We start from the raw sequence: 23,751 nt of genomic DNA, 5'->3' as shown, positions 1-23,751 counted from the left end.
TTTGATGTTTCAATTGTATACATTGATATTACAGTAGTTTTATTAAATTTTAAATGCAACTCTATAAAAAAAAAAAAAAATTGTGACATGCATATTTTGGCCTAACCATATATTAGTGAAAGGGTTAATGCTGTCATATTGCTTCAGTCTACAACAGAAACAACAAGAATTACAGCTATACAGCCAGGCTCAGTGGTTGCTAATAAGTGCCACTGCTGCACATGGAGCCAGTTTCAAACCATGCACAATAATCTACAATTATCCTGGTCACTGTCCAGTCATGAAATCACATCATGATCCTTACTAAATAAAGATAACACTTAACAATATTAATGTATCAGTGCAATGGAACTCCAAGGACAAGAAACCATTATTTTTTTGAACAAAAACAGTAGGTATTGAATGGTTCTACTGAGTATGTAATTTTCACATCTAAGATGAATGGGACCTAATGTTAGTCCAATAAAAACCAAACAATAACAAAGTGAAATAAAAGTTACAAAAAATATTAAACAACTTACAGAAAGGGTCAAAAAACACTCCTAAGATGTTTCCCATCACTGAAGACTTGTTTAACCTTTCAACACAATTTCTTGCAGCTTTCACTGAAGTAAACGTTACTCTAGCAAGCCCAAGGTGTTTTTGGGTTGCAGGGTGATAATAGACATAAGACTCTTCCACATTACCACATTTCTTCAACAGATCATCCAAGAAACTTTTATTTATATTGTCATTTAAGTTTGTTATGGTGACCTCCACGGGCGGTGGGACACCCACGTAATTGTTATCAATCTGAAAGTAAATAAATTTAGAAAAAATTAATAGTACAGGATAATTCTGAAGATGTTAGACAGATAAAGATAGGAAAACTAATGCTCTTGGTTTTGTCAAATACACGTTTATATCTGTTAAACATCAAATAGATAACTGTTGTTCATTAAAATAAGTATTGCATATCACAATTTTTTTCAAGTGCTGCCCTTAAAGCTGTTTCAATTGCACACAGATGACACAGCAACAAAACCACTGCCAGGGAGGTTTCCATAGTTAATAACATTTCAACCAATTATTGCAATTAAAGAAACTAAGTACCAGTGAATGATATATAAACATGAATTTGAAAAATGGGCAGAATATAGGAATGTCCTGGTGGTAATTCTCATGTAATTCATAACGACATGCCTTGTAGACATCACATAAAAGCTCTATAAGCATCACACTACACAGTGTAGGAAACAGGTTTCATTAGAACAGTAGTTCCCAACCTTTTTCATGCCCCACACCCCTAAAAAACTTTAATATATTCTCGCACCCCTCACAGTAATTATTTATTTAAGAATAAAGATGAAGGTGGCCAAAACAAATTTTCATATTTAGTTTTTAATGATATGTAAACAAAAACGAAATATTTGGAAAAGAAAAAAATATTGCAACAAACTAAAAGTTGCATAAACCTTACATGGCCTACAAAAAAATAAATTTTCATCCATGCATGAAATGAAATTTCTTTGAATTTGAAATGTTCAAATGTTCATAAGTTAATTTAAATTTAATGACTCTTTTGTTCCTGTTTATTTCTTATGAGTTTTTCAAAGCGTGGCACTTTGTTGCTGATAGCAACCTGCAAGTCTGCCTGTGCACCCAAGCAATTTCTAGATTTTGTCTTGATTGACAAAACGGCACTAAATCCAAACTCACAAGTATGTCGTCACGAATGGGATGAGTACATTTAGTGCTTTTTCACAAAGTCTTGGAAACATGTCCATTGCCTAACATCAATATTGTTCCAAAGTTTTGCTTTCAAACTGCATTTCAAGAACTTGATTGGTGCACAATTCAATAAGATCTTCCTTCAGTTCTTCATCATCCAACACATTCTCCAAATTGAAGGAGTATGGATTCATAATCCATTCTTCAGAAGATTCAAGTTCTCCTCCAAAATATACATCAAATAGCTTTGATAGTATTTCCAAATAATCCACAATTTCTTCACATACACATGGAAATAGGGACTCATCCTCACCTACCATTTCTTCGAGTGATGGAAAATTTGAAAGATTCCCTCTTTTAACTCGTCGACACAAAGATATAACTTTTCTTTGAAAGCATTTAACTTTTCATGGCATTTCAATATGTTTATGTTTTTCTCTTGAAGAGATACACTCAGGCCATTTATACGAGTGAAAATATCACTCAAATAGGCTAGCATTTGGTTGAATTCTTGTGATTCTATTTCTCTGGGCAGATCATAGTCACGTTCCTTCAGAAAAGTTTTGATTTCTTCTTGCAGTTCAAAGAAGTGCATTAAAGTTCTCCCATGTGACAGTCAGCAGACTTCTGTTTGGAAAGCAAAACTGAATGCTCACTTCCAAAATCTTCACAAAGTGACTTGAAGAGGCCACTGGTGGTTCAGAACGTGACCCCTAATCCAGTTGATGGTCCTTACTGTCAAGGACCTTTTTCAACTTTGGAGGCAATGTTTTTGATTCCAAAGCATGTCAATGAAGAAAACAGTGAGTACCTTGCAAGTGCGGAATCTCTTGTTTCATCAGTGCAAAAAATCCTGATTTATTTCCTCGCATAGCAGGGACACCATTGGTACACAGAGAACCAATAATTTGGATATCTAAATCATATTTTGCAAAGAAGTCCTTCACAAACTGGAAGACATCTTTCCCTTTTGTGGTTGTTCTCTGATCTTCACAGAACAGGAAATCTTCCATTATGGCACCATCATGGACATACCTCACTAGTGTGATGAGTTGACTGTAATTTGCAACATCAATTGTTTCATCCAATTGGAAAGAGATTTTCAAGGGACAAGCCCTGATATCTACAATATCTTAGTTCAAAATGTCCAAACTCAAATCACCAATTCGGTTTTGAATAACATTATTTGATAACGGCATTAATTTAAGCTTGTTTGAGGCTTCTTTTCCCAGAACAATTGTTGCCATTTCTAATGGACGCAGTTTTATCACCTCTTCTGCAATTGTATGGGGCTTCTTTGGTTTGGCTACTTTATACGCCATGTGGTATGAAGCCATCAGGAGTAGTTTGTCAGCAGATATAAAACCTAATTTTGGAAGGGCTGCTCGAGAATTAAAGCAGGCCCTTCTACCTTTCAACGATTCAACATCATGGCCTGCAACAGCTGCTCCACCATGTCAGTTGTTGAAGTGTTCCTGCAGCTTAGATGGCTTCAAATTTGCATTTGAAAGGACAGCATCACAAAGCTTGCACTGAGATTTTTGCAAATCCTCAGTTGTTCCGATGCAAGTAAAACCAAACTTCACATAATCATCATTCCATATCCTTTTCTTTGACATCATGAAGTTTTTTTGCACAAACACAGAATCAACAATGCACTGACTACCACAGCATCATGTATGGGTTTATCATCTTCTTCATGTGTGAAATCTGCGGCAGATATCGACGACCATGGCATGCCAGACTTGTCTGTTGTCAATCCTCCTTATCAACTCGATGTTGCTCATTGAGTTCTTGGTGACATAGTTATTGAGGCTGTCGATATATTTAGTTCTCTGACACCCTCTGCTTTTCCTCCCTTCTATTTTTCCACATAGCATCTGTTTCTCTATCCCATTCTTCCTACAGATGTGTCCTAGAAATTCCATTTGTCTCTTTCTTATAGTTTTCATGAGGGACCTTTTGTATCCTGCCAGTTCCATGACTTCCACATTTGTTTTTCTTTCAGTCCATGATATTTTAGCATCCTTCTAAGGAACCACATTTCAGCAGCTTCTAATCTCTTCTCTGTATCTTTGTTCAGTGTCCAGCTCTCACAGCCATATAAGAGAACAGACCATATATATGATTTCAAGGTGTTAATTTTAGTGACATTTGTTATGTTCCTGTTTGTGAATATGGACTTCATTTTATTGAAAGTATCCTTGGACATTGCAATTCTTTTCTTTATTTGTGTCACTCTTTGCATTTGATGTTATAGTATATCCAAGATATTTGAAGCTTTCGACTTGTTTTATTCTCATGTCCTTGCCGGTTATGCTATATGGGTTTATATACTCTGCAAAAATTTCTAGAACATTCTCGAATATACGTCACATGATGTCATCGATTAATTCTGGATACTTCTGGAAGTTTCTCAAGTCACAATCACATGAATACATAACATAAAAAATAGACACTTTAAGATGATGTTTACAAATGTAACCTAATTTGTTGTGCCAAGTATTTAGGTCACGTTTACATTTCGTGTGTTGTTTGCTTACAGTTGTACATTAAGATTTTGGTCTGCGGCGGTGATGGTACAAACGATAGTTTATCATAACATGGTAAAAAGCTATGCTTCTAACAAGAAAAATAAAATTGAACGTAATTTTTGAATATATAGGACAGTACCCTTTATACAAAAAAAAAAATGAAATGTTATCTCACAACCCCAAGGGATGCAAGCACCCCTGGTTGGGAACCACTGCATTAGAAGGTGACATATTATTGGTAGTTCTTTAACACAACGATAGATATCACAAACAACAAACTCACACCCAATTCAAGAAAGATACTGAGTAACTTAATTTTTTAATCATGAAGTTTCAATGTTATTAAACAAACTTTTACTTCTGCATGCTTTAGTGTCTGTTACTAAATTCAGAAAAAGAATGACTAATTATGATTAACGGAATCAATCCTGACTGAAAACATGAGAGCACACATCCTTACATCAGGGATTCTGGCCAGTATTTACTGGTATCACTAAATAAATCTAAAGGTCCTAGGAACAGACAAGTTTATTCTGAAACTAATAATGAAATTACAATAATTGAGAACTAGCTTTTATAAGTAACAACCTCACATTCACTACCATAACAAAAGAAAAAAAACATTACTGTGAACCATGCATTTCTGAGTTTTTCACAACTTCATGAAAAAAATGTTTAACAATTATTAAAAAAAAAAAGACTATATTGAGAATAACCTCCAGTAACTATATAAACAATATTAGTGAAACCCTCTGAAAATTTTGCCATCACCTCAAGGATAATGTCCCCAGTGGGAAGGGTTAGGATGATTTTTAGCATTTTGAAACCCTCTTTCATTTCTTTTCAGCAATCATTCCCATCAAAACCTGTTTTCAGATAATTTGATGAAATATTTCAACACTGTTTCTGAATATTCAAAATCAGCCATCTTAGTAACACTATCCTGAACTTTTGTTGGTCTCACAAGATAGCTGTTTGATAATAAACTACACACAATGTCTTGCATGGCTAAAAACAATTACAGTTTTTACTGGGGGTAGGAGAGATACTTTTGAAAGTGTAGTTTGTTTGTTTTTTGAGGATTCATGACTCCATCTTCCCCTAAAGCATTTTAAGTTGGGTGGATTTATACAAGGTAATAACATAGGAATCCCTAGTTAAAAGAATATTCAAATCTTCTAATAAGACTTCCATATCATACAAGAAAAGTAGAGTAACTAAAGCACAAAGATCAGTTAAGCCTATTTTTTTTCTGGAAAATGTATAACACAAACCTTACACAAAATTTGTTTTATTCTTCAAAGAATAGAATTATTTTTTTCAAAATATGTTTTTCACTTTGTGTTTAAGGAAGAAACATAAAAAGAAATTCTCTTCCAGACAGACCCCCATACGAATGTGTCTTATAATGTATCATAACTGTACAGTAAATTATTTTATTGACTACACAAAAAAAATACTTAAAAAATTCAAAAGCCTGCAAAATATTTCATCTTTAATGAAGTGTCTGTTAGGGTTAGTAACCCATATATTCAAGTCTAATTATTAAAACAGTCCATGAGATCCAGAATAATGAATAATACACCAGCCTTTTTAACAAGACCCACTGTGGAATTCTAACTTTCTGCAACCACACAGTCCTTCTCAACTCTTAATTGTACACAGGAGCAGATTACAAGTTGAAACATATATAAGAAACAAACTAATTAGTATTTAGTAATCTAAAAAAATAGTAACTGAGTAATAATTAGACTTGTATGCTTGCATAGGCTAACAACTGTGACAATAACTAGGATATGATCACTATAACCTTATGGTACATACTTAAAACCTGACATAAGAGAACATACTTTGGGGACAAATGTACTATTATCATGTAAGAGCAGCTATAATATTTCTTTTTAATGCTGACTCTTTCTGGGTATAACAAAAACAAAAAACACTAAAGAAATTTTAAAACAACAAAAAATACTTCATCACCTGTACACTTGTATTAATCCCCCCTCCTTTTTCAATATTTTATTTGTTTAAAAAATACCTCAAAACCATTTTAGAGGCAGCATTTTAACTAACTTGTCTTAGATGATACAAAACAGTGGGTACAAATTTTCATTGTTTTCACCCATCAGCAGCTCCCCTCATTACTACGAAAACTTGAAATGGTAAAAAATATTACCAACAAGGAAGATACCAAACTGATGAAAGAATGCAATACAAGTAATATAAACAAGAAAGGTTAATAAAATTAGCATTTTTAGTTACTGAATTAATTTTTATTACATGGGTGGTTTAACTCATTCAGAAGTTAACACAACTTTTATATTAACATTGTGAGTTTATTATTTTTGACATTATTTATCGGAACATTTTTTTTGGTTAAAAGGTTCTCCTCAGCTTTTTGGATTAGGTGTTAATATTAACTGAAAGCATAAAAGGAATGATGTTCCACATGATGTGAAAATAACCATTTTCTTTTACCTCATATTACTTTTTTTTTAACAAAACAGAATTACATCTTTTATTCTGTTTACAATACATAGATTTCATACTGATAACTTTCAGTTGAGAAATGACTCAGTTTTGTTGGCATCCTAAATCTGAAGTGAAGATTGATAAAACATTTAAACATAGTCATGATGGAAATGCTAATGTGCAAATGTTCAAACTTAAACACGTTCTTTGTTATATACGAGGTCTGTTCAAAAAATATGTGGACTGTTTGAATTGTGCGGCTCCAGTTGGTTCCAGGGGAATCTGCTTGGTGTCGCTAGGTTTGCACAAATCAGCTGATTACGACGCCATTTCTCGATTGCAGATATCTTCATTTGTGTATTAGCTACGCGGTTTTAAGTGAAGTGTCATTTTTTTGTTTGGCAGATTTCAGAATGAATGACCTGAAGGAGCAATGACTTGCTGTGAAATTTTGTGTTAAACTTGGAAAATCTGCGACTGAAACTTTTGCTATGCTTAACATGGCTTACGGTGATGTTGCTATTAAGCGTACGGCATGTTTCAAGTGGCATGAACGTTTTAAGGATGGTCGACAGTCCATTGAAGATGATGAGCGCCCTGGACGCCCTTCCACGCCAACTGACGACCCACACGCCGACAAAATCAACACCCTGGTGCGAGCAAATCGATGTCTGACTGTCAGGAGCTTGCTGAAGAGTGTGGGATATCAGTTGGATCTTGTTACGAGATTTTGACCGAAAAATTGAAGATGCACCGCGTTGCTGCGAAATTCAGCCCTCAGAACTCGTGAGTTTCTGGCCAAACACTCGATCACTGTTCTTCTCCACCCCCCCTACTCACCTGACCTTGCTCCTTGCGATTTTTTCTTGTTCCCCAAACTCAAAAGACCCTTGAAAGGAAGAAGATTTGAGACGATTCCTGAGATTAAGGCAAATGCGACGAAGGAGCTGGAAGACATTACAAAAGAAGCGTACCAGGACTGTTTCAACAAGTGGAAACACCGTTGGGATAAGTGTGTGCGTTGGGGAGGAGAATACTTTGAAGGGGTCCCAGACCTGTAACTTCTAAATAAAGTACATTTTGTTTTATGACGTCAGTCCGCATATTTTTTGAACAGCCCTCGTACATAAAAACGGTTGGTATGTAGAGGAGCAAACAACATTTCGACCTTCTTCAGTCATTGTCAGGTTCACAAAAAAAGAAAAGACTACTGACTGATAGCTGGCCACATGTTTGAAGGCAGTTGTGTAATTGAGTGTAGGAATGTAGAGGGCATGCTCAGATGCTGGATATATTTATTAATATGGGAAAAAAGGTGTTCCTTTGTATTGGTTTATTTTGGGCTTGAGTTGTTGTATAAGTAAGGCTTCTTTAATTTTGCATTTGTTTATGTTTGTTTCTTTATTTAGTATTTCAGTGTTTTCTGTGGTTGTGTTTGTTTTATTTGCAGTGTTGGAAAATGTGTGAAGGTGACTTTTTGTGTTCTTTGAATCTGGTTTCCATTTTTCTACTTATTTCTCCAATATAGAAGTCGTGGCAGTTATCACATTGTATTTTATACATAATGTTGGTGTTGTGTTTGTCAGTACAGACCTTAGTTTTGTGCCTGGTTTTTGAATAAATTTGGTAATAATTGAGTGTCATATTTTGTGTCAGTGTAGTTTTTACATAGAAAATATCCAAATACTAAATAAAGAAACAAACATAAACAAAAGCAAAATTAAAGAAGCCTTACTTATACAACAACTTAAACCTAAAATAAACCAATACAAAGGAACAGCTTTATACCTATTATTAATATATCCAACATCTAAGCATGCCCTCTACATTTCCACACTAATTACACAACTGCCTTCAAACATGTGGTCTGCTATCGGTTGGTAACCCTTTCTTTGTGAACCTGACAATGACCAAAGAAGGTCGAAACGTTGTTTGCTCCTCTACATAGTGCTTTCTCTACCCATACCAGCCACTTTTACAAATATATTTTTCTCTAGAAGTGGGATTTCTCATCATCATCAATCACATTCTTTCTGCTTTTAAGATTTAAAAAAAATGAATACAAAATGTTAATGAGTTAGTCAGTGTTCTTTGGAACTGCATACACTATAGCATAGCTGTCACATACTATAAGAATGACCAGGAAAGGTTGGTTGGAATATTACTTCCTGAAGATTACAAATGTATGGAATCCCCAACCTCAAAAAAAAGATTCCCATTTTTGCTTAACAGATAAAGAAAAGCTTATGTAATAAAGCACTTTATCATAGAGCATATTGACTTACACACAAAAACATTAAACCATAAAAATCTGCTAGAGTTCTAACAAAATCCAAAGAAACAAGTTAAATTACATTAAACAATGGCTCAAATACCTTGAACTTGGGAATTGGCAAGTCAGCAACCTCAGGTTTGGCCCATAGCATTGCCAAACGAGAACGAGGGTCCCAAACCTGAACCGGAGGAAGACCTTCTTGCTAAAATCAGAGAAAAATATCCATTGACCATTTTTTTTGCATGGTGGAGTGATATTACCCAGTTTTTTCCCCATTTTCACAGTATAAATACTTAGTCACATTATATTGGAACTTTGCACAAACTTAAAAAATTGCATAAAATTTTGGCTTAAAAACGTTAATATTTCATTTTGTATTTTTAATTACTTCACTGGTTGTAAAGTCCCAAAAATGTTGTAAAAGTGTTTTGAAAAACACACACACACACAATGCTAAAAACTCTTCATTTTGTCTTAAAATCTTCACTTTTTGTTTTATTGTTAATCAGATAGCTGCATTTCAGATACCTAATAAATATGGCTTCTCTTCAATAAGTTATTTTGTGTTCATTGCTTGAATATAAGAAACATAACAAAAATGTTCAACAAATAAGAAGTTGAAATATGTTGTTGCCAACCCTATTTTAGCTTAACTGATTTTTTATCATGTAAGAAACTTTCAGCAGCTCTGACAGACATATCTAAACAAATTCATGTAACACATGTAATGGCCATGGGGTCTAAAATTCCAGGTAGACCCCAATAGTTCTGGGGTTGTATATGTCCTTAGATGTATACTGAGCTATTTTGGACAACTTGCAATATCAGAATTTAACTTTACATATTACAAGCAGGAATCGTACTCAAACAATTTACATACATATATGACTAATCAATTTATTACAAACTCAGTTGCACATAACAAAATAACAACATAACCAGTTGTGACTTTTGTTGCAAAAATGAAAATGGTTAGATATTCAGAGCAAGAAAGATTACAGCAGCATTGGCAACAAAACAAAGCGTGTTTATTTTATACTTAAATCATCTACAGACAAAGAACTTCATCCTGTGATAAACATCTATAGAAATTAACAAATTTCCAAATATGTGATATGTACCTAAATCTTCTAAACTTCCCATCAGATTCCTACAGGAGCTTCAGCTAGAAACCTTATACAAAAAACCTTAAATTAATGCTCAAACCATTTAATCTCTGGAAACCCAACATCAACAGTTCAGAACATGCTCTATCCAGTAAAATTTGAATGATTTCGACAGCTGTTTTGAAAGATAAGATTCATTAATTATTTTTAAGATCACATGGTGTGATATGTCTTGAGAATGGGCTAACAAAATAACCATCAACAGAAAAGGCAAATCACATGTAAGACAACTCTTTTCAAATACTTCAGTCAAACACATATCCATGCAAATGCTGACAATTTCATCACAACACATAACTGGATAATCCAACTGAACAAGTTTAATGACCATATAATTTTTGCACGTAACACTAGACCTGAAAAAGTGCACATGTGTGTGTCTTCTTATAGCAAAGCCACATCAGGTTATCTGATAAAGCCACTAAGGGGAACCTAAAAAAGAACCTTCAAACTCCTCCCCTATTGAACTTATACCATTCTCATAAATTTAAATCCCATGAAATGAGTTTTTTTCTGTAAGCTCACATGCTACATTACTCTTTCTTAAATCTGTACTGATGTACAGAGCTGATTAACTAGTTTATAAGCATCCATGAGTGTCCCACAAAATAATTAATCAAAATCAGTATACCCAATTATTTCAAAAATATAAGCAATACAAGCACTATCTAATGATTTATCATTATTGTTTTTTTGAATAATTCAAGGTTGTTCAGTTTAATCAATTAATATCTAAGTTACTCCAATCAGTCAGCACTTTGAAGCATGGCTTTAAATTAAAACTGGCATTTTTGTTTGTTGGTTGGTTGGTTTGATGTTTTATGGTGCAAAGCAACTAGGCTGTCTGCACCAAACATTCAGTAAAAATGTAAAATTAAAGTAAATTTAGTAAAATTCATAAAATGAAATCAAGGTGAAACAAGGCAAAGTTTAATTTTTGAATTAAAAACATAAATATCATTAAATCAAATTTTTATATCTAGTTTACAGCAGTAAGAGAAAAACTACAGTAACACAAGTTGTAAAGGACTTTCTGTAGTATAACTGTAATTATCATAACTTGCCAGAATGACTAATGGGTGGTTCAAACAGCAGTGTTAGTCACCTGAAGTTGGTCTTTCCAGTCCTGGTTTTGAGTTATTTGACATTACGGCCATTTTCAGATGTCAAATAGAACTACGTGTACTTTGATTCTTAAAAGAGAATCACATTAAAAAAGGTCTAATGTATAAATTAAAAACTTAAATAGAATTAAAAAGATTATTGACCTTTAAAGAACTAAAAACATCTCCAAGGTGGACGGTGTTACAGTCGCCAATAACACTAAAGTTACGGATAAACCTTGGGACAAAACATGTTTAAAATGGTGCCATCGTTGAGAGTCGTAACAACGGCAAGACAGTAAAATGTGGTTTATTGAGACCTAAGTGTTACACAGACAACACATTGATGCATCAGTCCCAGATAAAATAAAATGATGAGTTAAAAAACTGTGACCAAGGTGTAGTCTAGTTAGAACAACTTCCTCTTTCCAATCCTTACAGAAGCAAGATGGCCAAAGTCCAAAGCTTGTCTTCGTGTTACTCACTCCAAGTCGACTGCAAACTGGCACAGAGCCGAGTCTTGAATACAGTACCATAGTCCATGATTGAAATAGGCACAGTGGCGATAGTGCTAGAGCAGACAGGTTTAGCTGCAGTATTGGAGAGTCCATTCCCGTGTATACCAACGAAGCCTGGTATCCAGAAAATCTGGATAGAAGTAGATGTTAGAGAAATGGGCCAGTCAGTTTTAAATATCAGCGAGAACAAGCTGAGAACTAACATGAAACGATTCCAGGGCCAGTAGAGAACTAAGCAAGTCAGTAATAAATAGTGCAATTTGAGTATTCTCAATGTCAAAGAATATTGATAAAAGATGATGTTGTTTGAAAAAGGCTTCTTTAACTGACGTTTCAAGTTAAATTAGGTGATCCATGGTGGAGCGCTGTTGTTGGAACCCACACTGAGTTGGAAGGAGGAGGTTGGTTGATTCGAGGAACGAAACAAGATGTGCATTAACCATCCTCTCTAAGGTCTTACAAAGACAGCTTGTCAAAGCAATTGGACAGTAGTTTAAAGGAATCTTGGGATCCTTCCCAGGCTTAGAGAAATGTAGGACAATAGCCTGGCACCAAGCATAAGGAAAAACATTCTCCTGCCAGATCCATTAAAAACAATCAGAAGGATAGCAAGAGAAGAAAGAGATAGATGGCACAGCACATCATAGTGCATACCATCAGGTCCAACCAATATACTGCCAGACCGATGAAGGGCCAGTTTGAGTTCCACCAGTGTAAAGGGATGATTATAATCATTCAGACAATCAGCTCGAAAGGAAAGAGGTGAACGCTCTGCCCGAGTCTTGATGGCTAAGATTGTGGGGAATGAAACAGAGGTGCTAGATACCCAGCAAAAGCTTTCATCTAGAGTATAGACAGTGCTCTGGGTATCACCTACTTCTTGGCCATCAGAGAGCAAGATCAAGAAGGGTACAGAATTATACTGCAGACTGACCTTTCGAATCTTGTCCCATATGACTTTAGAACTGGTGGTACATGATATGCTGGTTGTGAACTTGATCCAAGATTCCTTCTAGCTTTGATGTCTTACTCAACAGGCCTGCTGGAAAGCGATGTGGTGCGAGTGTCGAATACCTATGAAAAGTATCCCAGGCCCGTTTTTGTGCCTTCTGTGCCAACTGGCAGCAAGGATTCCACCACGGACGAGGATGTTGGGGAAAACATGTTGAGGTTTTAGAAATATATTGAGTAGCTGCCTGTATAATATAGTCAGTTACTGCTGCCACACAATCTTCTATTGATGGCAGGATCAAGTTCTGCAAGAGCAATGAAAGAAGGCCAGTTTTCCACCAGATCATGTGGGTTGAGTGGCAATGACCACAACCAGTCTCTCTCAAAATTAGAGGAAAATAATCACTGACTCGTGAGTTATTGTCAGCTCTCCATGAAAAGTGGCAAAATAGTAAAGGGTAGAACTCTGAAAGATCAATAGCAGTAAAGGATTGGCAAGATGCATGAAAATAAGTATAAGAACCACTTTTGAAAAGAGAAAGGTTGTGATCAGAGAGCATATGCTCTACAGAGCAATCCCTCCCATCAATATCAGCACTTCCCTAGAGGGGATGATATCAATTAAAGTCCCCCAGGATTAAAGAGGGAGGCAGCAACTGTTCAATGAGAGCATCAAGGTCTCACTGATTATAGGTCTCTCCAGGCAACAGGTAGAAAGAACAAACAGTGATGGTGTGACCCAAGGAAACATGGATGGCTACAGCCTCCAAGGGTTTGTCGATTTGCAAAGACAGGGTGGGCACATGCTTATCATCCAACAGTGCCACCCCTCCATGCACTCATCCATCACACAGCCTGCCATTTCTATAGAAAAAAAAAAAAACTGCTGAAAGGTGACTGTATTGGCAGGTTTCAGAAATGTTTCTTGTAATGAAAGACATACAGAATGGTAGGAAGCAATCAGTGTTTTGATGTTATCCAGTTTATAATGTAAACCATGACAGTTCCATTGTATCAAGGAGGCCATTTTTACTCATGTGTAGGCAAACTGGGTGGAGAACCCTTCCGTTTTCGACCATGTCTTTTTTCTTTACTGCCTTTATTTAAAGGAGGACTATCAACCTCTATGAATCCTGCCCTGGGTTGAATTGGCAGGTCTTTGCTGTTGGAAGAGGATTCCAGTAACTGAGGACGTGAACTAATGATCGTTTTGCATCTTGGGGTTGGAGAAGAAGATGTATCTGAAGAAATGCCTGTACCCAGAACCAAAGGAAGTGGATCTTGGAATTTGTTGGAATGTATATAAGGGACAGAGATAGGTGTTGAAGTTGATTCATCAACTTATTGATCATGAAGGTCACAAGACTTTTCATTTGTTTTTAGAACGATTCTTTTGGAGGCACGGAGAGATCTGTCTGCACTTTCACTGTAGTAGTGGGAAAAAGTGGAGCAGCATACGTCCGAAATGAAGTGGTGGACAGCAACTTTCGAGCCTTAGGATAAGTAATGTTATGAATTGTTTTCAAATGCTGCACCTCTTTTTCTTCCAACCATTTAGGCCAAGAATGAAAGGACGAGTAAGAGCCATTGCAATTGATGCAATGAGGATCTGTTTCACAATCATACTCATCATGGCCCTTGCCACCTAAACAAGAACAGTCAAGGAGCCACAAAATGACATCTTTGAGTGACCGAACCACTAACACTGGAAACATCAGAGGGTTTGGAATGTATGGTTGTACTCTGCAATTAAGACAACCTGCCTTGATGGTGGCAAGTAAACGTAGTGATTTAAATGTCAGAATGAAGATACTGGTTGGCACTGTAATTCCATCTTTGCAAGTGGAGATATGCCTCACTGCAGAAACTCCTTGAGCAGAGAAACCAGCGAGAATCTCTGACTCAGAGATGTTCAAATCCCTCTCAATAATAACTCTTCATGATGAATTAAAAGTAGCATGAGGTGTAACCTCAATAGGCATATCCCCAATTGCCTTTGAATGCAGGAGGAGTTCACTGGGTTAAGACGTGGATGTTTCCACCAATATGACACCAAATTGAAGCTTCTTTACTGACTTTGGAGAGCCAGCAAGTCTCTCTAGTCCCTTCTGAATGAAAAAGGGAGACATTTGCCCTAAAAGTTTGTCTGAAAGTTAATGCAATATAAGAAAATGAGGTACAACAGGTGGTACAGATGGTGAGGATTGCTGCTTAGAATCTTCAAGATGTGGTCGTTTACCTATAGACTGTTTTTTCAGTTTTTATTAAGATTTTTAATTGGAGTATCCATAATAAAGAAAGGGAAATTTTGGTACCCACTGACCCCATCCACCATGAAGCCCTATGAGGGGGTGCACTACAATGTCAAACAAGGACATTACAGCAATGTCAGGATTTTGTGAGCACTAAACCCAAACACCAGCATCAGATATAATGTCCACAACACCTGTTGAGAACATCCAACATTAATACTTGGTTGACCCTAGCCCGAGTGGACCAGTCGACTGACCCAAGGGGGCCACCCCCAAGTTGCCCGTCAACAGGAATTCAAGGCCAAAGTGGTGTGTTAGGATTGGACCCCTCAACCACCAGGATCCTCTCCTCCCCTTCACAGGTCACCATGCACAGCAAACACGTGGGTGGATGTTTAGATCTCAGAGGAGGTAAACTGAAAGAACAGAACCTTCCCTGGCAGGTCCCCTCACCACGTACAGGAATCCACACTGAAAGGTGCATTTTTTATTACTACTGTTTTGACCACTCTATGCAATTCCATTAATAACTCAGCTCTTTTTCATCAAAGCTGAAATTGAAAAGAGAATCTGTGATGTAGAGACCTAATGCATACAGGTTTTATTGACTTGTACCCTATGCTGTAGACTGTAGTTTTGGCAACTCAAGGCTTGTCGCCACATCTTGGGTCAGCAAACAAAAGAAATACAGTTAGACCATGGTAATGTGTAGGTAAAACTTGAGAGGTTTCCGAGTCCTTTTTACCTCACAATACAGTAACCTGAAAAATTTAGGTGTGTGAATAATGTTATGACATTGCACCTAATTTATTATTTGAAACTATATAGTAGACCAACTATTTAAAAATTAAAGAATTCTTTTATCCCAAAGATGAAAGTGAAAAGAGAATCTACTGAAAAAGAAGAGAAATCGGTAACAAATTAAATAATTAAACAGTTGGTCTGCTGTATAATACTGAATAACAAATCATACACAATGTAGTAATATTATTCACATATGTAATTTAATTTAGATATGGTGAAATAGAAAGGACTGAAAAAACCCATAAATATCTCGGCTCTATGGCTGTATGAAGACATTTAGTTGTATTCCATTTGGAATGTTTTGTTCTACTTTCTCCTTTTAACTCATCAGTTTCATCCCGATATTGAAGACCAGAAGTTGATTCATCACAAGCGTCTCATATATTTGTAAAATAAACGTATCTAAGAAGTACTTTTTGACATGTAATGTTGACATTAAGCAACTCACATTACTACTGAGTTACAGCATCAATAAATCATAAGTTGATATTTATTATTTCCATCACAACACTCAATATGCCTATTCAACAATGTTTATTACGTAGGGAACATATAATTATGGCAACTGAAAAAGTAAGCTTGATTAGATTTTTATGAAAAGATGTCCACAAATGTTCACTTTGAATGAATGTTGAACCACCTCATAACGAAAATAAAAAAATTGTAATATAAACGAGGTTGTAATGTAGAAAACACACACACACGAGTATCAGAAGTATAACAAAGATTGGAAGCCCCAGTTATTCTGAATGTGATTAATTCACTTTTTTCCATTACCTTCAAACCATTACCTGCCTTTTGGGAAGATCAGAAAAAACTAGTAAGGCACATTGGCATAACATACAAAAGTAATAAAAACAATCCATAATACTGTTCAAATCCATTATAACACAACAGTTGGGGTCTATGAAATGCATTAAATGTGAGGTCACCTTATTTCGGGGATATCCACAAATCATTTTCAATATGTATTGCATCTCTATTCATTAGATGTTTTCTCATCCACTTGAAGACACCCAAGATACTGACTAGTTCTTGGTATACATACTTTCTACCATAACTTTTTTCTTATATCCCAGCAACATATCCCTATGTCAACATTACCACACTATTGTGTTTGTTAATTATCTTCCAAGTGAAGTTAGCCTGACACAAGATCTTAGCTAATAGTGTATTGTTTTTCTGAACCTATCCAACCAGAAGTTGCTGGCTTTGAACTGAGAGCTTTACCCATGGATGTTAAGATTAAACTTCTCAGCCTCTGCTTAGCAATTATGCCACAAATGGGATGTCCTCCTGAGCATGCCTGAACAACCATCGGAACAAAGCAAAATCCAGAGTTTTGTCAGCAGCTGTTTTAACATCTTGTGTTAAAGACCAGATGTTTCTTCTAAAACACATAGTAGGATAAATTTACTAATCCCAAGATTATGAGCAATATGAGTTTGGTATTTGCCATTTTTTAAATTTGATACAGTTTATTTTTAACAGCAAACAATGTGCATTTACAAAAGGATACATCTGTCACATGCAATAAAAGTATTGATTAAATTATGAAAATCAAAGTCTACACACAGTTTTAAGGAAAACACCTCAAAAAGCCAGAAGATAAATAGGCTGCATAAGAATTACTTTGTTCAACTGTTATACGCTTAACTGTCATCTTGGAAGCAGCAGGCTTTGGTCATGTCACTAAAAATGATCCTGACAAAAACAAATGTTAGAAGTTTCATCCTTTTAAAGAAAAATTAGCAAGATAATTAAATTTTGCTACAAAATATTTACAATTACTTACAAAATTAGCAAAGGAAAATTTGAGTTCAAACATTGACTGTGTTATCCAAGCATGTTTAACAAGGTTGTACTGTAAAATTAAATCAAATGTAGCCACTAATATTTCATACCTGAATATATCCAAGATTTTTTTTTTAACATAACCAGAAATATTATTCCACATTACTACATCCAGAACATGGTTCCATCAAAGTGCAAATTTGTATATGGATTTTCAAAGCCTAAACTTAATAGTTTTCACAATCAAGTTCATATTTACACACTTTACGTCTAAGTTATGGAAAGATGTGATTCTTACTTCTGTATTATTAGACAAAAATACCTTAAGGTTCATTTTAGTTTACAAACTCACTTTTTTCCAAGAGACTTTTATCTAATAAACACCAACAAATGTACATTTACATAACGACATACATTAGTATCAAGCGGAGCTCACAAAAGTTGTTTGCACTTACTGTTTTTAAAGTAACAATGACTCAAAAATGGTAACGTGCTGACACCACGTTTTTGACGAAAGCCGATTCTTATATCTTGATATTGGGCAATATTGATAATACAAAAAAAAAGTCATATTTTAAATATCCATTTATTCATTCATTTTGTATCCCAGCATAAACCCAAACACCACCAGCAATAGGAAAAACAAATCCTCATACTTGCAAAACCACATCATACATACACTGCCATTGTAGGTAGAATATCAGAAGATCTGGGTGCATTTCTATCAATTTTTGTTTAACTTAATGGCATGTAAACTTTCAGAATAAATTATTTTTGTTATTGTTATGAAACACAAAATTAAGTCTACAATCAGGAATAAAAACAAACATACTTTCATCAATTATTAAACTTGGCCACTAAATTCACTTAAAATAAGCAACATCTCACATACCCCTGGTACCACACCCTCATATCTGTATACTTTTACACTGCCTTTCTTCAGAGCTGGATCTACCAAAAGTTTGTAATTACGCTTTTTTCTTTCTCCACCAGAAAACTCTGGAGGTAAAGGTCGGATCCCATTCATTGCTGCACCAATATGGAATAAAAGGTACATCAATAAGTAATAATATATAGATAAAACAACTTAATAAAACAAAAAAACTACAACAAAAACTATATATGTAATTACACAAAACCTTTAAAATACAAGTTTAACAGTATTTTGTGAAATAGTATCTACTAAAAATGTTATAATACAGCAATAAAAGTATTGTACTACGAAGCCATGATACAATTGTATCGATACATCATCCAATACGATATGACTTATGTGACTTCACAAAATATGACCGACTATCAGTAAACAAGTCTTTTGTACAGGAAAAAAATAATTTCTAATAAAGTATTTTTATTAAAAATTAACGATTCAATAAATAAAGATGAATACTGATTACTGAATGTTGTCTTCATATATTTTATGAAACACATTACAAAGCAAGAAATTTATAATAAAACAGGTACAAATATTAAGTTATTTGTAGTTAACTCCTCTTTCTAGTTCTCATTTAGTTGACCAAACCAAGAATTTGAAAAAGCACCATAAAGTGTGGAGTACTTAAAGGAGACAATATTAGTTATATAGATAATAAACTACATACAATTGGTAAACTTAAACAGTTGGGAAGACTTGGATATCTAGATACGTATCGTATTCACTACTATGATGAGATATGCACTCCTAATATTTACCACATGCTATCATAAAACATGTTTAAAAAAATAATAATTATAAACCAATATTTACATTAGGAATATATTATACAGGTTTTTAAGTATTTAATTTTTCAATAATTTATGACAAAAAATTATAGGAACTTCCTTTTTTAAGAAATAAAAAATTTACAAGTTTCTTAAAGACAATTATGTTGTTTTTTTCAAATAACGATCAACACTAATATTACAGGGAGTGAAGCTTGACACATATTCCTTCCCATTAACTGTGCTAAGACTATTTTCTTTTTTAAATAATCTGATGTTTACAATGATACAGACAAGCCACTCAGATTTTCAATTTAGTCAGAATATTTTCAACATTTCCAAAATGCATGTATCACTAACTGGAGCATACAAGTACCATTAATAAATAGAAAAAAAATCTGCATCAGTGTACTGAATTACTGAGGGTATCTACTAAATTAGGATTATTTTTTTTACAGTTCATAATAAGATCATAAAGTGCAAAAAAACCTATGATATTCTAGGAATGGGTTTAAGACCATAACAGCTGAAGGTTCTACATGCTAGCAACTCTGCATTCTACTGCTGCTATATTGTTTGTGAGATTGAAGAAACTTTATATTTTACAAACAGAAATATCAAGGTCCAAGTGCATGCAGGACAATTTGCTTTTTTATTCCATACTTACAGCACCCATAGAACAAAAACATATCAATAAATTTTCAATTTTCTGATGTCTGTAACAGTGGCTACAGCCAAAAGACACTTCAAGACACTTCAAGGTGCTGAATTCATAAGTTCATTCAAAATTTAACAACAAGTTAACGTGTTAAACAAATACATCGCACTTTCTTGCACATATCTTTAGGTGCCACACTGGAAAACGTATGTAACATCCAATTATGTGCTGCAACAGCACAATATTGAATAAAAGCTACTCTGATAAAAAATACACCCTTTGAGGAATTGATACATATGACTTGAAAATATATACTTATTTTTTTAAAACTTATCTTTAAAACACAACTTAATACATAAAATTAATGCTCTGAAATACAATAAAAAATTTTAAAGCTAATTTTCACTTTGTTAAACAGAACTAAAATTTAACAATTAATATTTTCAAATATTGTACCATTGTACAAGTCTTGTAGCAATCTATTAATAAGTCAATGTATTACAAAAATAACTTGCATAAGATCAATGAAATAAGTCATCACAAAATTATTCTAATACTTAAAATTTAGCATCCAAGGGTGAAAGAATATGTGCAAGAACTTATGGCACGTTCTCTCCCATTGTCACTTAGGGCTAATTTTGATGATCTCAGAATATTACAAAAATGATTAAATAACCATCACCTACTTAAGTATGTAATAAATATTAAGAATACTGTAACAACCACAAACTGTCAAGATCATCATTGAGCGTGTCACATTTTCTCGTACATTTATTAGTCCATGAGTAAATGCATGGTGATCTAATTATTAAACTAGAAGTCTCAATTTTTTTTGGTCAAAAATTATTCTCCTTACAGTTTTTATGAAAACTACAATTACCACTTTTTGAAGACATTTTTGACTCAGTAAGTTTTGCTCATAAAACTTATAGGCAATTTTTGATTGAATTCATTTTCAATAAAATTGTGTCCCATGGATCAGGTAAATATACTGGTATGAAGATCTGGAGATGTGACACCTTGAAGATCACTCTCTGTCACAACTTCAAGGAGCTAAATTGAAGATTTACTGTATTTGTTTATTCTACAGCAAGACCAGTTTTGGTTCCAGATTTTCCACTTCGTAAACAACATACTCAAAGCAAATTATTCTTCACTTCATTTTACAAACTATCCTTGCTACAATATTTTTGTTGCCTCCAATTCTTCTGATGAAAACAATTTTATGAGCAGGTGAATAGAAATAATAGTAACTTCATGTTATAAGCCTGATGAATGTATTGCATTCAATACACTGAAGGATACAAGTTTTCCAAAAAATTTCTCTCGAACCCTATTTCCAAAGAGTAGAAGTATGATACATTAAAAATAATATTTCCAAAGTCAATAATTCTTCAGAGTTCTCACATCACGAGTATCGTATTAGTATCACTGTGGGTTTTACTTCAAGAATTTAACCTGGAAAGTCGACTCTATGGTACTGAAATGATAACCACGATCTGAATTTTGTAATTATGCATTAAAATTCTAAAACAAAACAAATATACTATTCCTATGCAACTATCCACTTTGCAAAATCATGCAGATCAGTTCTTTTGAGATTCGACGAATCTTCAAACTTCAAAGATAAGATTCTCTTTTCACTGTTTCAGTGTCACAGCCAGGCTTAGTCTTCCATCAAACAATAATCAACATTCCAATAAATGCCAACTCTAGCATATCTGTTATACTAATCAGTAATAAATTACAAAAAAAAAGTTCTTCTTCATCCAGTAATTTAAAAATTTCCCCCTCTTGTTACTTCACAATTAATGACTTTACATTACAAACAACACAAGGTTCTTCTAAAGTTTGCACTGCGATGGCGTTTCCCGTCATACAATTTGATAAATATCTTATTAAGTTCATTTTTTTGTTTCGTATTTGACTTATGTGAAAGATTATTAAATTCTAAATAAAAATTCGTAAAATACATTTAATAAATGGATATTTAAAAGTCACTATCATTTTCATACTCTAGCATTATGTTGCTGAAGCTGATAGTTTTGTTGACTACAAATGTAAGTTCGCAAATACGAAGTACATTTACTTCTAATTAGAGTCAATTGAGGTAAACACTTATTTGTGAACGAAATAGGCCTGTGTGTTATTCCTAAGAATTTTTTACACTCGCTTTAATGTATTTGTATAATGTTGAATAATTTTAACATCAGTTTGAAATGGAGAAAAATACATTGACATAAAAATCGTACTTATTAAGCGGTTTACAAATTAGTAATTACTTGATAATTTCATAAACGAAGTTAAGCCTAACAGAAATGGTTAAAAAAGTTAAAACTAAGAGGGTTATCTCAGTAACTGCATTAGTACAATTATTAACAAGATAAGAAATTAATTTAAACCTAAAATTCATAAATAGAGCATAAAATGTTTGTTTTCAGTTGCATAATATACTTCAGTAAAATAATTCATGAACTTTATCTGATAATTTGTGTTAAGGATTCTCAGAATATTCTATTGAATGCTAAATGTTGAGACAGTAGATACAATTTATTTACAATTGAGTAAATTTGTACATATTTTTAAGGTTGAACAAGAAAGATTTTTTTAAAAAATAATTTCTGTAAAATTGTACTTATCTAGTGTATTTGAGTTAAATGATTCGTATAATGGTGCACCAGCAACAAAATGAATGATCTTATTAGTATGACAACGTATCGTATGCTCTACAATTCTACATAAAAAGCAGCACAAGGGATTACTTATTTATCTCAGTAAATACATAAATATTACTAAGCAGTGTTACACATATTTTGGAAAGACCATTGCATAATCTGCAGAAGTATTTCATTTCACTACGAGACCTCAGCTTTGAAGATGACAATACGTTGTTCATATTAACATATATTCCCAATGATGAAAAAAGTAACAACTTAAAAGACAACTTTCCAAAAAACTCCTATCTTTATACAGTATACAACTAACGAAACGGAAGCTTTAATACCTGTAAGTTCATGTTTTTGTTTTACAGGGTAAAGAAATTTTGTGAATTAAAAAAATTTATTGTAGCTTACAAATAGTCTGTGTACAAAGTATAAATAATGCAAGTTAATAAGTTTAAAATTATTGGACGACGTAATTGCTCGTATTAAGTTATTATTCATATGTATTTTTACGTAGTTGCATTATTTTTAATGTTGCACTTTAGATCGTGTGATAGGACACAATGATTATTCATAACTTTATGTTAGTATTACTGTTGATATTTAAAAACCAGATAAGACTAAATCACGCTGAAAATTAAATATGAGTTTTAAATTATTTTGATGGATTTTGAAGCACAATTTGATAAATTTGCCCAGTGACAATCGTAAAGTCTTTATCTAAAACACTATCTTATGTCGTATTATAAGTTGAAGTAAAGGCATGGAGTATTCAAATCGGTAATATTGTTCAAAGGTAACTTTCATGAGAATGATCTCACAAAGCAGGTGTACGACGCCCTCTGCTGGAATAAAGAAGTTGTACACATTTTACTCGTACGAAATAAAACGTACCGAGATGTGAAACTGTATGCTGTTATTTGCTTACGCGAGATGGCAGCATCATCGTAAAACTTATTGTGGGAACGCTGTCTCCTGGTGAAGCGACATAGTTATGATAAAACAAGGAAGTATCGAAGTTTATTTTTACAAGTAGAATCTCAAGTGAAGGAAAATGTATTTCGGTAATGGGTATGGCGGAATAAATGTAGTTGAGATACTATGATAACTGTTTTCATCGTGGAAGTACTCGAGGAGTCAAATAAAGAAT

General features: G+C 33.9%; 1 protein-coding gene across 2 annotated transcripts in view; it reads right to left on the bottom strand.

The window, feature by feature from the left end:
- Nucleotides 1–21,811, bottom strand: part of Set1 (SET domain containing 1) — a 39,321-nt gene extending 17,510 nt beyond the window's left edge. The window contains exons 1-4 of one of the 2 annotated variants that reach the window (XM_076508485.1): nucleotides 20,819–21,811; nucleotides 18,472–18,608; nucleotides 9,092–9,193; nucleotides 522–792 (exon numbers count right to left, since the gene is read on the bottom strand). In XM_076508485.1, the coding sequence (XP_076364600.1) occupies nucleotides 522–792; nucleotides 9,092–9,193; nucleotides 18,472–18,608; nucleotides 20,819–20,834 (526 nt within the window). In that variant the 5' untranslated portion in view covers nucleotides 20,835–21,811. Of the gene's footprint in view, nucleotides 1–521; nucleotides 793–9,091; nucleotides 9,194–18,471; nucleotides 18,609–20,624; nucleotides 20,646–20,818 lie in introns of those variants that run through there. The other variant, XM_076508486.1, reaches the window with a different exon arrangement.
- Between the last annotated feature and the right edge of the window lie 1,940 nt (nucleotides 21,812–23,751).

Source organism: Tachypleus tridentatus, chromosome 6 (assembly GCF_004210375.1).
Source record: "Tachypleus tridentatus isolate NWPU-2018 chromosome 6, ASM421037v1, whole genome shotgun sequence".
NCBI lineage: Eukaryota > Metazoa > Arthropoda > Merostomata > Xiphosura > Limulidae > Tachypleus > Tachypleus tridentatus.
The sequence above is the reverse complement of the archived record's forward strand: the minus strand, read 5'-3'. Positions and strand labels throughout refer to the sequence as shown.